The sequence below is a fragment of the Aplysia californica genome, unplaced genomic scaffold, assembly GCF_000002075.1.
Source record: "Aplysia californica isolate F4 #8 unplaced genomic scaffold, AplCal3.0 scaffold00519, whole genome shotgun sequence".
Taxonomy (NCBI): Eukaryota; Metazoa; Mollusca; class Gastropoda; order Aplysiida; family Aplysiidae; genus Aplysia; species Aplysia californica.
This window is the reverse complement of record NW_004797789.1, coordinates 316,136-331,135: the sequence shown is the minus strand read 5'-3', so window position 1 is coordinate 331,135 and position 15,000 is coordinate 316,136. Positions and strand designations below refer to the sequence as shown.

The window sequence follows — 15,000 nt, the reverse complement described above, 5'->3', positions numbered from 1 at the left end:
AGCTCTACCGTGGTTTGCTCCGTCTTTCTTATCAAGCATCTATCGTCCTTATCTTTCCTCCTTCTTATTGTATATTATGTTACTCTCTTGTAACACTTCTATTCTTCGCCACTTATATGGCCTTATTGTGTTGCAAGTGCCATAAAACTCTTACTAAAACAAAAAGCAACCCCTCCAGCCCCGATGTTCTTCAAGGGATTCCTGGCACCAACGGTCCTGTCTTCTGTGATAGCTGGTCCTGTCCTGTACATCTCACTGCCTGACGGTATGAGAACATTGTGACTGGGACTCCAAGATCCTAAACCACCAGACCGCCTTCTTTCCTATAATTCAATGTTTCTTTGACCCTGTCCAGCGTAATTGGTTTGCTCCTTCTTTGCTATCAAGCGTCATCCTTATCTTTCCTCCTTATATTTGTATAATGTAACTCTCCAGTAACACCGCTTGTGTTCGACACTGGTGTGACCTTATTATGTTACAAGTGCCGTAGAATTCTTTATAGAACTAGAACCCCAATTATTCACTCAAGTTTGGGGGAGAGGGGTGGGGTGGAAAGGGGGGGGGGGCTTTGTGGTCTTGAGGTACGTCTTTCATTCAATAGGTCCCATGCTCGAAACCGGACTGTGACAGAAAATTTTGTTCTCTAAAATGTTCTTTTTTCCCCTTCTTTCCTGCTCCCTATGTATGTTCTGTCATCTATTTCTTCTCCACTTTCTGCTCTCCCTCCTCCTCTGTGCCCCTGACACTTTCTACTGCTACTCCTCGCTCTTTGTACTGCTGTCTCTCAGCCACACTCCTGATCTTAGGGCGGTTAAGATCGAAACACTCAGCCTCTAGGATAAGGGCCGGAAAATCTCTGAGATCCCAAGTGCAGGTTTCGCACGTTAAAGATCCCTTTGTGGTCCTAAAATCGAAAAGGGTATGCTTCGGTTGCCACCCCGGCAAAGTTCAGTAAAAGTTCCTACGATACTGAACATCCCGTTCGCTCATATGACTTTATGCATTTGTGAGCGCCGTAAAAAAAACCACTTACCACCCCCCCCCCCCCCCTCACAAAAAATTTTTTTTTTTTTTTTTTAAATTTTAAATTTAAAAAAACGACAAACAAAAAATAAGAAACAAAGCAAACAAAAACAAAAAACTAACCCAACCCCCCCCCCCCCACCCAACCAAAACACACAACAAAACAAACTAAAGACAAACCCTCCAAAACAAACCGGCCAAACAATCCCAGTTTTAAAAAAATAGATAAAATAACATTAACATTTAACAACTCCTGTCTGTTTGTTAGTCCCCCGGCCAGCCAGGATGATCATCAAGGGTTTGCTGGCGCTGACAGTCCTGTCCTCGGTGTTCCTCGGCCTCTTCCTCTACACCCCGCTGCCTGAAGGGATATCCAACCCAGGGAAGACACAGGTCGTTATGGCCTTTATGCAGCTGTTCACTTCTGTGGTAGGTGCTTCCTGCTCTGTCTGTGTGTCTGTCTGTGTGTCTGTGTGTCTGTGTGTCTGAGTGTCGGTCTGTCTGTGTGTGTGTCTGTCTGACTGTCTGTGTATTTACACTGGGAACTTTTTGTTTTTCTAAGATTACTTTGGTTTGTGATAGTGGGTGGTTGGCGGGTGCTCTGGTGTGGTTTGCTCCTTCTTTCCTATCGATCATCTCTCGTCCTTATCTCTCCTCCTTCTTTTTTTTGTATATGTTACTCTCTAGTAACACATATTTTATTCTTTTGCACTTATATGATCTTATTGTGTTGCAAGTGCCTTAAAACTACTAAGACTAGGGTTTGTGATACACCCATACACAGCATTCACACACACACAAACACACACACACACATGTCGACACCTACACACACATACACACCCACATACACACACATATACACACATACAACTTGTCCCTCCGTACATGCTCTTGATGAGGTTCTTCAACTTCTGTGGGATTCCGTAATGTCTCAGTGTCTTCCACAGTGTTGCTCGGTCTATACTGTCTAATGCCTTTTCATAGTCAAGGAAGTTGACGATCAGCTGGGAGTTCCACAAAAGGGACTGCTCCACAATAATCCTCAGCGTGGCAATCTGGACTGTGGTTGAGCGATTTTTCCGGAAACCAGACTGTTCATCTCGTAGTCTTGGATCCATTGCTGTCTTGATTCTCTCCAGAATGATTCTGTTGAAGACCTTACCTGGTATTGAGAGAAGAGTGATCCCTCTGTAGTTGCTGCAGTTGCTGAAATCCCCCTTTTTTGGAAGCTTCTCGAGATGTCCTTCTTTCCAATCCTTTGGAAACTTGCTCTCATTCCAGATCCTGGTTAACAGTTGGAGAAGGAGGTCTGCCGTCACATCGGCATCTGCTTTTAGGGATTCAGGTGGAACCTGATCAGGACCTGCCGCTTTATCTTTGTTCAGCTTCTTAATGGCATCCCGAATCTCTTGTTTCGAAGGAGCATCACAGCAGATTGGTGACTCATTTCTTGCTGGCAGGATGTTTGACGGGTTACTCGGTGGTGGTCTGTTCAGGAGACTGTTGAAATGCTCTACCCATCGTTTCGACTGAGCTTCCTTTCCAAAAATGGTTTTCCCCTCTTTGTCCTTTAAAGCTACTTCAGGTTTCCGGTATTTTCCAGCCAGACTCTTTGTGGTCTGGTAAAGGATTCGCGTGTTCCCTTCAACCGCTGCTTCCTCTGCTTTCTGTGCCAGCCTGTTCATGAATTCCTCCTTGTCTTTTCTTGGTGATTTTTTTTGACATTCTTAGCTATTGTCCTGTACTGCTCCAATGCATCCGCTCTTGAACCTCTTGTTCTACTTGCATTTGCTTCTGCATTCAGTTGTCTTCTTATTCTAATTAAATCCAATGAGTTTTGGCTAATCCATTCCTTGTGCTCCCATTTCTTCACACAGAGTACTTCTTGACATGTTGGGATAAAGACTCCTTTGACCTTGATCCAGTGTATCTCCTCCTCCATGTCCTCTCCACCAAGATCCGTCAAAGGTTAAAATCTGTTCCTCAACTGCAGTTGAAACTCCTCTTTCTCGTGTCCATCTAAGAGACTTACTTGGAACTGTGCTGGTTCCGTGCTTTTTTAGTGGAAGCTTGAGTTTTGCCAATAGCAGACGATGATCCGATCCAACGTCTGCCCCTCTCTGTACTATGACATCTTCCAGTGAAGGCCAGAACCTACGAGTGATACAAAACTGATCTATCTGGTTCTCCGTCACTCCATCTGGCGAAACCCATATAGCTTTGTGAATCCTCTTTTGAGGAAAAGCAGAGCCTCCAATGACAAAACTGTTGAAAAAACATATTATATTTCCGAATCGCTCACCTTTCTCATTCATTTGTCCCGAGCCATGTTATCCCATAATTCCTTCATACCCTACGTTTTCCAGACCAATCTTGGCATTGGCATCTCCCATTATGATGTTGACTTCCTTCCTTGGTAGTTTGTCGACGACCCCCTTGAGCAGACTGTAAAAGACATCCTTGTCTTCATCCGAAGTATCATTTTGTTTGGGCGTAGATTTGGACTATATTCATGTTGATGCTCTGGCTCCTTGCAGTGAATGAAGCCATGATGACCTTCTCCCTGTGTGGTTCCTATCCTCTAAGTGACTTCTGTGCATACTTACTCAAAATGATTCCCACTCCTTCCGCATGGTGCCTGTCTTCCCTCCCAGAATACTGTAGTATTTATCTTATGTTACCTTTCACTTCCAACGGCGTAGATCTCGTGGGTCCTCGGGCGCCCGGCGACTGCTGTGTGTTGTCTCTGTTACTGCTAGGACTGACGCTCTCTTCTCACGTTGAGTTTTTAGTCTCCAGTCGATCTTGTTTGTACTCATCAGTGCACTGGGAAAAACTGCTGCCCGTGCACAACCAACTGGCCAGAAAGTCGCCCCCAAAACTAGTCAAGTTTTGGAGACGTGAAAGGCTAAAATATTGGCCCTACAATACAATACTTGTTCCCCCGAGCTAAGCTGCTTCTGTCCAGACGGTATCTAGTGTGTTTCGCTGACTCCTAGTATGTGCAGCCTGTATCTCTTCATCTCTTGTACTACTTGAGAACTCTTTCCTGCTTCATACAAGGTGCGAACATTCTACGACGCAATCCGGAGAGACTTGCTCGACAGAGAAGGTTTCGGGTAGGAGAGTCCTTTCGGCTTTGTATTATAATTTGCTGTACTCTTAACCAAGCCATCACACTTTTGAGCATTTACCATTTTCATTAATTTATTGTAGACAAAAATCCGAGAGCTGTTGGGCTATGGCAGCTTGGCGCAGGATATCCGGACCTACCAGGAGCCACTGGGCGAGGGCTCTCTGTCGTCTGCTTCTTACGGGGATGTGGATGTGAGTCGATTGTTTGCTGCTGGTTTAGTTGATGGTCTACCACCACACCAGTCTGATAACTGGTTTAGTTAAAAGTCTGCCATGATGTTTATGATTTTCACAGGTGGAGTGTGGAGATTAGGGTGGAAGAGTGTGGGTGGGGATTGGGATTCGGGAAAAGGGGTGGGGATGGAGGCTGTGGGGATTGGGTAGGGGTGCGAGTGGTTGCGGGTTGTTTTTTTAGGGGGTGGGATGGCAAAGGTGTAAGGAAAAGTAGGGATGTGGTATGAGGCGTGGGGATTGGTGGGTAAGGTGGGTATGGGGATACGGATGAGTTGGGTGGAGAAAGTAGGTGTAGGGAGGATGTGAAGGGCGGGTGTGTGTGTGTGTGTCGTCATGGTGGGAGTGGGTCTGGGAGGGGGGTCTGGATGTCGGGATTTGGGGGAAGGAGTCCGGGGGGATGTTTGGGTGTTTTGATTGTTGGAAGGGGGGTGGGGGGGGGCTTGGGGTCTCCGGTGTATAGTCAGCTGAGGAGAAACACAGTCTTGGGTGTCTAGGAAATGTGAGGTTAATCTGTCAAGTTTTTCAAACAATTTACTAATTGGTGTTAGTTATATTATGTGAAATTATTTGAACAACTTATTATTAATGTTGTTGTTATCTATCAAGTTTTTTTCAAACAATTTATTAATTAGTGTACGTTATAATATGTGAAATTATTTGAACAACTTATTATTAATGTTGTTGTTATCTATCAAGTTTTTTTTCAAACAATTTATTAATTAGTGATAGTTATAATATGTGAAATTATTTGAACAACTTATTATTAATGTCGTTGTTATCTTATCAAGTTTTTTTAAACAAAGTATTAATTGGTGTTGTTATAATCTGTGATATTCTTTGAAAGACTTATTATTAGTGTTGTTGTTGTTGTTTTGTTTTGGTCTATCAAGTTATTAATTATTCGAACGAATTATTATTAGTGTTTGTGCTTTCTGTCAAGTTATTCACACTACTTATTTTCATTAATATGGTTATTATCTGTCAAGTTTTTCACACAGCTTATTATTAATGATGTTATTATCTGTCAAGTTATTCAAACAACTAATTATTACCAATGTTATTATTTCCCCCCAGGTAAAACGTGACAAGCTGGCCGGAGTCCACGTGATCATCTACCGACCGCTGCCGGCGAGACAGAAAGCTCCGGCCACTATCTACTTCCACGGCGGGGCCTTCGTGATTGGATCTGGTAGTATGTAACTCTGAGAGACTAGATCTGGGATCTAGGATTGATAAATAAACGACCCATCACTCCCCCTTTCCACTCAAGTTGCCAGATTACGCAGCGGAAGATATATACCTCTAAAAACAAAGAAAGACAGAAATAAAAGAATTTTTTTACCATCTACATAAGTGAGGCAGCGTGGTGGAATCAGGTTCTCGTTAATTTTTGGGCATGTAGAGTTATAGGAATGATTTTGAAGCTTGTTCACTTGTCTTTATTTGGATTTATCTTGAATACAAGTCGAGATATTTGCAAATAAAGGAGGTGGGGGTCACTTGTTTTCAGAGGTAAAGTGAGTGAGAAAATGGCTTCAAAAGATTAGTTATTTCCTTAGCTTTAGAGTCCGTGTTAACTGAAAATTTACGTTTTTTGTGCCTTGAATTAACGTTTTCAGAAAAATCCACACAGAAATGAGTTCTTTAATGGGCATGAAAGGTGTTGAGGCAAAAAACCAAAATTTGGTGAAAATTCAAAAACCTGTGGAAAAAAGCAAGTTTCTTCATTTTGATTATTTTGACGAGAGCCTGATTCCACCACGCTGCCTCACAAATAAGGCTATTTTCAGAATAAACATCATTGTATATAGCTCTTTAGAGAATGTATCTATCTATAAGCATATAATTCTAAAGGTCTTGTAATTAAATTCCTGCTAGTGGTTGAATGATATATGTAAATCTGATGTGATATTCAGCTTTACTTCTCTTTTCAATTTTTAAATTTTAATGAGAGTAATATGTAATTTACATGTATATACCTGCTTGTGTTTTTACGTGGGGACAGAAAATTGTCATCTTATGTGCCTTTAATTAAGTAAAACCCACACAGAAATGTGTTCTTTAATATGCATGAAATGCGTTGAGCCAAAAGACAAAAATTCCATCCAAATTGCCGCTGATCAGTGTCCCGTGGGCCAAGAAAAAATTCCCTTTAGGATAATAAAGCATTATCTTATCTTATCTTATCTTGTTTCACTTTTACATTTTTTCTGTCCTTTTGTAGGTGAGGGGAGATGTAATTGTAAGATATGGGCCAGGTGTGTTTCCCTGTAGGATCATCGTATTGTGCCTGTGGAGGGCGTCTTTGACTTCACCAGTCCATCTTTATCTTGCTCTTCTCTTTACTTTGGTGTTATTGGATCTTATGTTGTAGACCTTTTAACACGTTCCACCCACGCAGCGCGCAGAACGCACAACACGACACGTGTCCCCACGGACCAGGATGCAGATACCTTACATCTGTACCATACCTGTATCTCGGCAAAATGTCATATAAAAAAACAGAATGAAAATTATTTTTCAGCATTTATTGAGAAGATTGCCGCTGATCTGTGTCCCGTGGGTCTTCTTACCGTCGCTGATCAGTTTCCCTTGGGGTCAAAGTGTTAACGGTTTGCTGTTGTGACCCCATTCTTACATATTATAGATCTATGTGAGGCGCGTGGTGAAATCAGGCGCTCACCAAAACAAGTCAAGGAAGTGTCATTTTTGGGCAGGTTTGGAAATTTTGATGGAATTTTTGTCTTTTGACTCAACGCATTTCATGCATATTAAAGAACACATTTCTGTGTGGGTTTTACTTAATTAAAGGCATAAAAGATGTACATTCTCTGTCTCCACGTAGGCCTAGTCTCAAACTAAGGAAATAACTCAACTTTCTTGGCCATTTTCTCGCTAATTTTACCTCTGAAATCAAGCGACCCCCACCTCCTTCAATCGCAAATATCTTGACTTGTATCCAAGATAAAGGGATATTTTCTTTCATCCAAAAAAAAAGGCGAATGGACAGGATTTAAGATGATACCGATAACTCCATATTAAGCTTAGTATACCCCGAAATTGACGAGCATCTGACTCCACCGCGTCATGACACATACAATGTATCTTTGTCCAAACCATTTGCCTTTTCTCTTGATGAACTTCGTCCTCGACTTGACACCCACTTGTTGCCTGATGACTTTGTTTCATTATCTGTCTCTTCTTGTGTCGTTTAAAGTCTTTCTAAGACATTTCAGCCTTGGTCATGTTATCAAAAGCTAGATTTTTGCTTCATTTTGGGACATGGAGCTTTCAACAACATGCCGATGTTATAAAGGTGTCAAGTGAAAAACAGGCTGTCACTTTTGTCTTCCCACAAATTTAGATAATTTCTTCACTTTTTTATGACTTGCTCTTAATTAAACTTGATTTTCTTTTACAAATATACAGTTAGTGAATTAGTTGGTTTTTTATTTGATTGATTTCATTGTAATTTCCTCAACTTTCATCAGCGGTTCCCATAGTCCGAATGGTTACTCTATGTGGAAGTCCTGCTTAAATAAACGTGCTGTTTGCTCTACATGCAATGTGAATATAATGTTTTAATGAATGTTTCAAGTTACTCACGTTTCAACTTGTTGTGACCGTTCGTGAATTTTTATTGCATTGTATTTTTTAGTGAACACATTTCCAACCTCACTGCGAGACTATTTTTCTCATATAAAATTTTACACATATGCGTTTATATTATATGTATAATACGTTGTTTTACGTACGCACTTGTCGATTAATTTTTAAGATGTGATGTCTTTTTCGTTGTAATGCGCATTGAGCATCTTTTAGAAAATGGAAATGCGCAGTATAAATGCTATTTATTATTATTATTATTATTATTATTATTATTATTATTATCATTATTATTTTTATTATTATTATTATTATTATTATTATTATGAGGGTGGTTGGTGCGGCTTTGGTGTGGTTTGCTTCTTCTTGCCGATCAAACACCTATCATCCTCTCCTTTTTTGTGTTTGTTACTCTCTTGTAACACCTCTAATCTTTGGCACTTATATGACCTTATTGTGTTGCAAATGCCATAAAACACTTACTAATTCTAAAACTAAACTAAAGTGTGAATAACTTCACGTCTATGTTTTGCAGCCTTTTACGACCAGCATTGTTACGAATATGCTAAAAGAAGTGGTACAGTGGTCTTCTGTGTTGAGTAAGTTGGGTTTTTTTCACGATGTGGTTGTCACATGCTTGTGCTGTGCTATCCAAGTTTTGAACTGCCAATATAATATATTATATATATTTATATAGTATAGTGAAGCAAACTGGTTGTGAAGAATTGTGGATTAAGGAGATAAAAATGATTTGTTGACATTTGAAATGAAAATTCATCGTAAAAGATAAAATGCTGTATTTCTTACTCACTTGTCTATGACTGAGTCTTGGTTCATGCGTTGATTTTTACTCATGTTTATATTTTTGTATGTTGACATTGTTTGTAAAATTTTCCCATGTTTGTTTTGTTGTTGTTTTTGTAAGGTTTTACTGCGTAAGATCATATGAACGCCGCGGCGTGGATGTAACAGAAAAGTCCAAATGGGGAATCAGGCTTACTTTATTCACCTCTCTAGCCTCAACAGCACAGAGTCTGCATCAATCATCAAGGCACCCCGGAAATAGAGGTTCACAAGAGAGTGACAAACATAAAAGAAGTTGAAGAAAAATGACGATAGTAAGGATGAGGAAAGAAAAAGCAGCAGTCCCCCCCCTATGTTGTTCTGGCACAGTATGGCATTGATAAATCAATCCATTTACAATTCAACCGAACTGTGCATAAGAACATGTTGATATCCCCTCTTTGGGAATGGCCTAAGGACACTTCAGTCAGTAGCACTGCCCTGGGGGGGTTTGCCCATGTTTATTTGTGTGTGTATGTGTGTGTGTGTGTGTGTGTGTGTGTGTGTGTGTGTGTGTGTGTGTTTGTGTGCACTTTTGTGTGTGCGTGTGTGTGAGTGAGAGAGAGAGAGAAAGTGAGTGACAGACAGACAGATAGACAGACAGACAGACAGACAGACAGACAGACAGACAGACAGACAGACAGACAGACAGACAGACAGACAGACAGACAAAAGGAAGGAGGGACATACAGGCTGACACATGGAGAGACAGAACGAGGTACGGACCAATGGATAGGCAGAACGAAAAGAGAACCCCCTTCCCCCTCCAAAAAAAAATATGAATAAACAAGAGGACCATGACCCGCTGACTCATCTGTCTTCCTCAGTTACCGCCTGGCTCCGGACCATCCCTTCCCGGCGGCCATCCACGACAGCTTGGACGTCACTCGCTACGTGCTGGGTCACGGTGACCGCTTCGGTGTTGACGTGCGAAAAGTGGGAGTGGCCGGTGAGGTTTTTTAGTTACCGTAATACTTGTGTATGATACTAGTGATTAAGAAAAACAACACTGACGTCCTAAAGGTGTACCCTGTGTACGATTGGAGCAATATAGATCCAGGATCGGACCCAACAAAGAAGGAGTTATGCCTACTAACCCCCCTCCCCTTCTTCTGCTGCTAGCTTTATTGTAAATCGGAATATTCCAACACCTATCTGCTGTACTTCTGTATCGCACCTAGCTGGGCAGGACCTGACAGGCAGGGTCAAAGCAGCCGGCCTCCTAAATCATCTTTGTGTTGTTGAGGGTGTGAAACATTTACCGTTACACTTATTTATAAATATTTGCAGAAATTGTTTAATCTTTTCGGTTTTCTTTTAAGTCAGAGGGAAGTAAAAGGAGAAAAGCAAAAAGTTGAAATGTGACGTCGGTGGTCTAGTGGGTGGGCTGTTGGGCTTGCAGCTGAAAGGTCGTTTGTTTGAACAGTGTCACGGGCCTGATGTTGTGTCTGGGGGATGGGGAAAGGCACATGACACGAAGTTTAATCAATTAATTAACAATTAATAGTTAATTAATAATTGCATTTATATAGCACATTATTTTCATGCTCAAGAGCATGCTCTATTCGCTTTACAACTATTATTAGTGTTTCCACACTTTCACCCAGGTAGAAATGGGTACTCGGCTTTAGATATCAAAAGACATTTCCAGTTTGTTAGTGTTTGATAGCTGAATTTGCTGCCTGCATTAAATCGTCCAGGAAAGGCGAGAATGTTTCTGAGTGTTGTAGAGTTTGCTGGGGTACTGCATGTAATATAGACGGCAAAGTGCGGAGAGCTTACAGTTCAGTGGGGTTATGCTCGTTACAAATTAATGTTGTTTTATTGTTATTATTATTAACCTCTTCGCTGCTGGGTAGAAGTATGTACAGGCTATGATTTCCAAAACGGGTTCACTACTATTGTTTTCCTCTGCTCAAAAGAGAAAGTGTTAGTAATTATAGCTTGTGCAGTCGCTTGTTCTTAAAATGAAGGGGAAGATACAACATTACGGCTTTGTCTAAGTCTCTTTTATAAACATTATCTTTCTTGTACAAGGTATATGGAAACGTCTCGCAGTGAAGGGGTTAAGGAAAAGAAAGTGAAGGAATCTGAAAAATGTAAAGGTAACTAAAATGCTCATTGCTATTTTCTGGTGTCCAGGTGACAGTGCGGGAGGAAATCTTGCTGCGGCGGTGTCCCTCAAACTGTCCAAGGAGAAGTCCAATCTCCCTCCTCTGATATTTCAAGTGCTGCACGAACCAGCAATGCAAGCATTCAACATGAGACTTCCTTCCTTCATAGACAACGATTTGCCTATCTTGACGACGCGCACTTTAATTTCTTTTTATGCTCTGTATTTGGGCTTTGGTGAGTTCAGTTTGGAAATACCGTACCCACACACATACGTATTGTTGGCCAGCTGTGCAGATGTACTAAGCCCAATTTTTTTTTAATTTAAGATTAAAAAAAGAATCGTGCTTTCGGCTGTAAATGTTTGAGAAATATGTGTGGCATCATGGTGAAATGAAATAATTGTCAAAATAATGAATTTGAAAAAATCAACATTTTTCCGGTTGTTGGCTTTATTCTGGCTCAACACCATTGGAATTGATTAGAAAACACATTTCTGGGCGTATTCTACAGAATTTTTAAAAAATTAAAAGCACTGACAAAATGTTAACTTGCATTTTTCAAGGACTCTTAAGCTTGGAATCTCAACAAACTTTGGCATCCATTTGCTTGCTAATTTTTCCTGGTTTTTTATATTTTGCTCTGTGGGTCTAAGCAGTAGAGGAGCTTGCTGATGACACGTATGGAGTAACCCTGTCCATATGTCGTGTTTTACAATCGTATCGTACGACGTGGGGAACTCTGTGCCACCACTTTCCAAAGAGGAAATTTACTTGTTAATCTGATCCGTATGCTTAGCATAGCAGTCTGTCAAAATGATTTTTTGAGAAATACTGAAAGTTTCAAAGAGATCTTCGTACTAGAAGCATTCTTAAATATGAGGAATACAACCCCGGGGTACAAAATGACCCTAGGGCGTACGGATAGGGTTAATCTCTAGGACAGAATGTTGTTAATTTTAGATCAGTCTTTTTTTTTCAGAATCAAAAGTTGTAATGACATACTCTAAGTAAGTTGGTAGATATTGTATTCAGTATTTAAGGTCATTGGCCTACATCACATGATTATTCATATCCATTCTATGTTTCTTCTCTTTTTTTTTTTCCTTTGCCACTTCATAATGGTCTCAGTTTTATGGAACACAATAGACAACAAGTTTTCCTTTGCAACTTTTTGTAGAACTGAGGGAAACAAAGCCTGCTAGTGAACTCCATGACCATATTATGTGCTTTCTGGGGCTGCTATGGGCCACTTTATTTTTTTGTTAAGCAGCATAATTTCCTTATTTTTACAGAATTGTTCAACTCTGTTTTCTATTGTTTTTTATTTGCATATATAATGATTGGAAATGTGCCACAACATTGCTGTTGGTCTGCTGCCGGTGGAAATATGTGTCTACTAGGGTTGAAGTTACTTCTGTTTTGTCTAAACACCACATTCGCCACAGTTTAGCCTCGCAAAATCATTACAGGGAAAGTGTAAGTACGGTTGAAATTGTTTAAGATGGCCACCCATTGTTGAGGAAAAAAGTTGTTGTCCAAGACAATTGGACATTTTTGGACGGTATCATTATATGTGAGGTGAAATCAGGCACTTGTTAGATAATACAATTGAAGAAAACAGAAATTTTTTAAAATGTTTGTTCTTTGGCTCAACACCTTTTATTTTCATTTTTTTTAAACCCACTTGACTGAAAAACAGTGATTAAAAGCACAAAAATGTAAATTTTCAGTTTCCAAGGACTCAAACTATCAAAATCACCAATTTTGGGGGCCATTTTCTCGCGAGTTTTGCCTCTGAAACCGGATGTCTCCTTCCTTCTTCAGTCAGAAATATCTCGACTTGTATTCAAGATAGATGGGTAATTTTTTCTCTCGAAAGCAACAAAAATGAATAAGCTTTAGGATTATACCAAATAACCCCACGTGCCCAAAAACTGCCGAGTGACACGCATACAGCAGTCTCCGCCCTAAATCCCAGAGCTTGAGAGACATAGATTTCAGCTCTTTGTTATGGCTCTCTTTGGCCATTACTTGCTATTTGCTTTGATTGTGGGTTTTTTTAATAAGTCATCTCTAAGAAACAAATCAAGAGTTTATCTCTGTTTTCTTTTGGCTTTCTGTACTCTCCACTCCCCACCCCCCATCCATTCCAGCCCCACACCCTACCTCACCCCCACCCAACCCCAACATAATGCCAAATCCACCACCCCTCAACCACACTTCAACCCCCATCCCCAATCCCGCCCCTACCTCACCTCAACCCCACCCCCCAATCCCAACCCAATTCTCACCTCAACCCCCCCCCCCAATCCCAACCCAATCCTCACCTCAACCCCACCCCCCAATCCCAACCCAATCCTCATCTCAACCCCCACCAACCAACCCCCACCCCAATCGCCCCAACCCCCACTACAACCTTAACTCCAAAAGCGATTTTTCTGTAAATATGTATTTGTTTCTATGAGACATTAGGTAATAGAGTAATGAACCATCCAACTAAATAGCTCGTTTAAATAAATTTGCTGAAAATGTATGTCCTTGCTTACAGGTGTGCTAGACGAAACATTATTTCGTATGTCCATCTGATTACTTTGAATCCGCGCGCGCGCGTGTGTGTGTGTGTGTGTGTGTGTGTGTGTGTGTGCGTGTGTGTGTGTGTGTGTGTGTGTGTGTGCGCGTGTGTGTGTGTGTGTGTGTGTGTGAGTGCATGAGTGTGTGTAAGGTTTTATGGCGCTCGCTACTGCATAAGGTCGTATGAGCGTCAAGGTGTGGATGTCAACAGAGACGTCAAAATGGGGAATCAGGCTTAATCTGATCACCTCTGTAGCCTCAACAGCACAATGATTGCGTGCGTGTGTGTGTGTGTGTGTGTGTGTGTGTGTGTGTGTGTGTGTGTGTGTGTGTGTGTGTGTGTGTGTGTGTGTGTGTGTATTTTGCCTGTGCTGACGAGGACATATCCATGTCAGTACCATTCCGCAACAAATTCCTCTTAGTGAAGATCAATGAATCTTATCTTATCTTGTCTTGCTTTATCTTATCGTATCTTGTCAAGTCATGTCCTATCTTTCTTTGCCTTTTTCTTATCTTATCGTATCTGATTTTATCTTGTCTCACCTACCTTTTCTTATCCTATCTTATCTTATCGTATCTTATCTAATCTCATCGTTTCTTATCTTTCGTCCTTACAGATGGGAAGAATGTTGACAATGTGACTAAGATCATCTCTGAGAACCGCCACCTTTCACCACAGTTGTATCAGTCCAAGTATGCCGAGTATGTGGATTCTAAGCTACTGCCAGAAAAGTTCAGGAAGTCGAAGAAATTTCCTGGAAAAATCAAGGGAAGCTATTCGGAAAAAGTGTTCAACAAAATCAAACAGGTCATTACCAACCCGCTGTTCTCTCCCCTGATGTCGGATGACTTGAGCGGGGTGCCGCCTGCTTTTGTTCACGTGGCGGAGTTTGACGTTGTACGAGACGACGGTCTGCTTTTTGCTCGCCGTCTCAAGGACGCGGGAGTCAAGACGCAGCTTCATTTTAGTCACGGAGGCTTTCATCTAGACTATTATCTGGGAGCACCGGGGCTGTTGAGGACTGACGCTTCTCAGAAAGTTATGAATGAAACTTTCATCTTCATAAAAGAAATCTCACGGAGATAATTTGTGTTAGGTATCTAGCTAGGATGATTGAGCTGTTAAAAATCAAGTCATCTATTTTTCTCCATTTTTGTCAGATTTTTACATCTTATGTCAGTTTCTCAAGGATGTTGTGAGAATGGTTACCCTCATACTTAGTTTTTAGTTTTAACGTGAATATTAACAGTTTTATATTGAAACCAAGAAAATATATTACAGAGGAATTTGTCATAGACAGTCACGCATTGTAGAGGAGATAACTGACTGTTCAAGCCAGAGGGACATCTGTGTTATTATATTTTTAAAGGCGGTTGGAGGGGGGATAGAAAGAGACAGGGAGGGAGGGAGGGAGGGAGACAGAGAGGGAGAGAGGGGAGGGAGAGTGAGAGAGAGTGAGAGAGAGAGAGC

At 41.1% G+C, this 15,000-nt stretch overlaps 1 protein-coding gene across 1 annotated transcript; it reads left to right on the top strand.

Moving 5' to 3' along the window:
- Positions 1-1,291: 1,291 nt before the first annotated feature.
- Positions 1,292-14,767, top strand: LOC101854818 (arylacetamide deacetylase; the record flags this gene model as incomplete). The annotated part of the gene is given in 7 exon segments (XM_005106208.3): positions 1,292-1,452; positions 4,243-4,353; positions 5,470-5,587; positions 8,537-8,600; positions 9,672-9,793; positions 10,987-11,193; positions 14,147-14,767. Coding segments are annotated over 7 exon segments (1,236 nt in total). The 3' UTR covers positions 14,617-14,767.
- Positions 14,768-15,000: the final 233 nt, after the last annotated feature.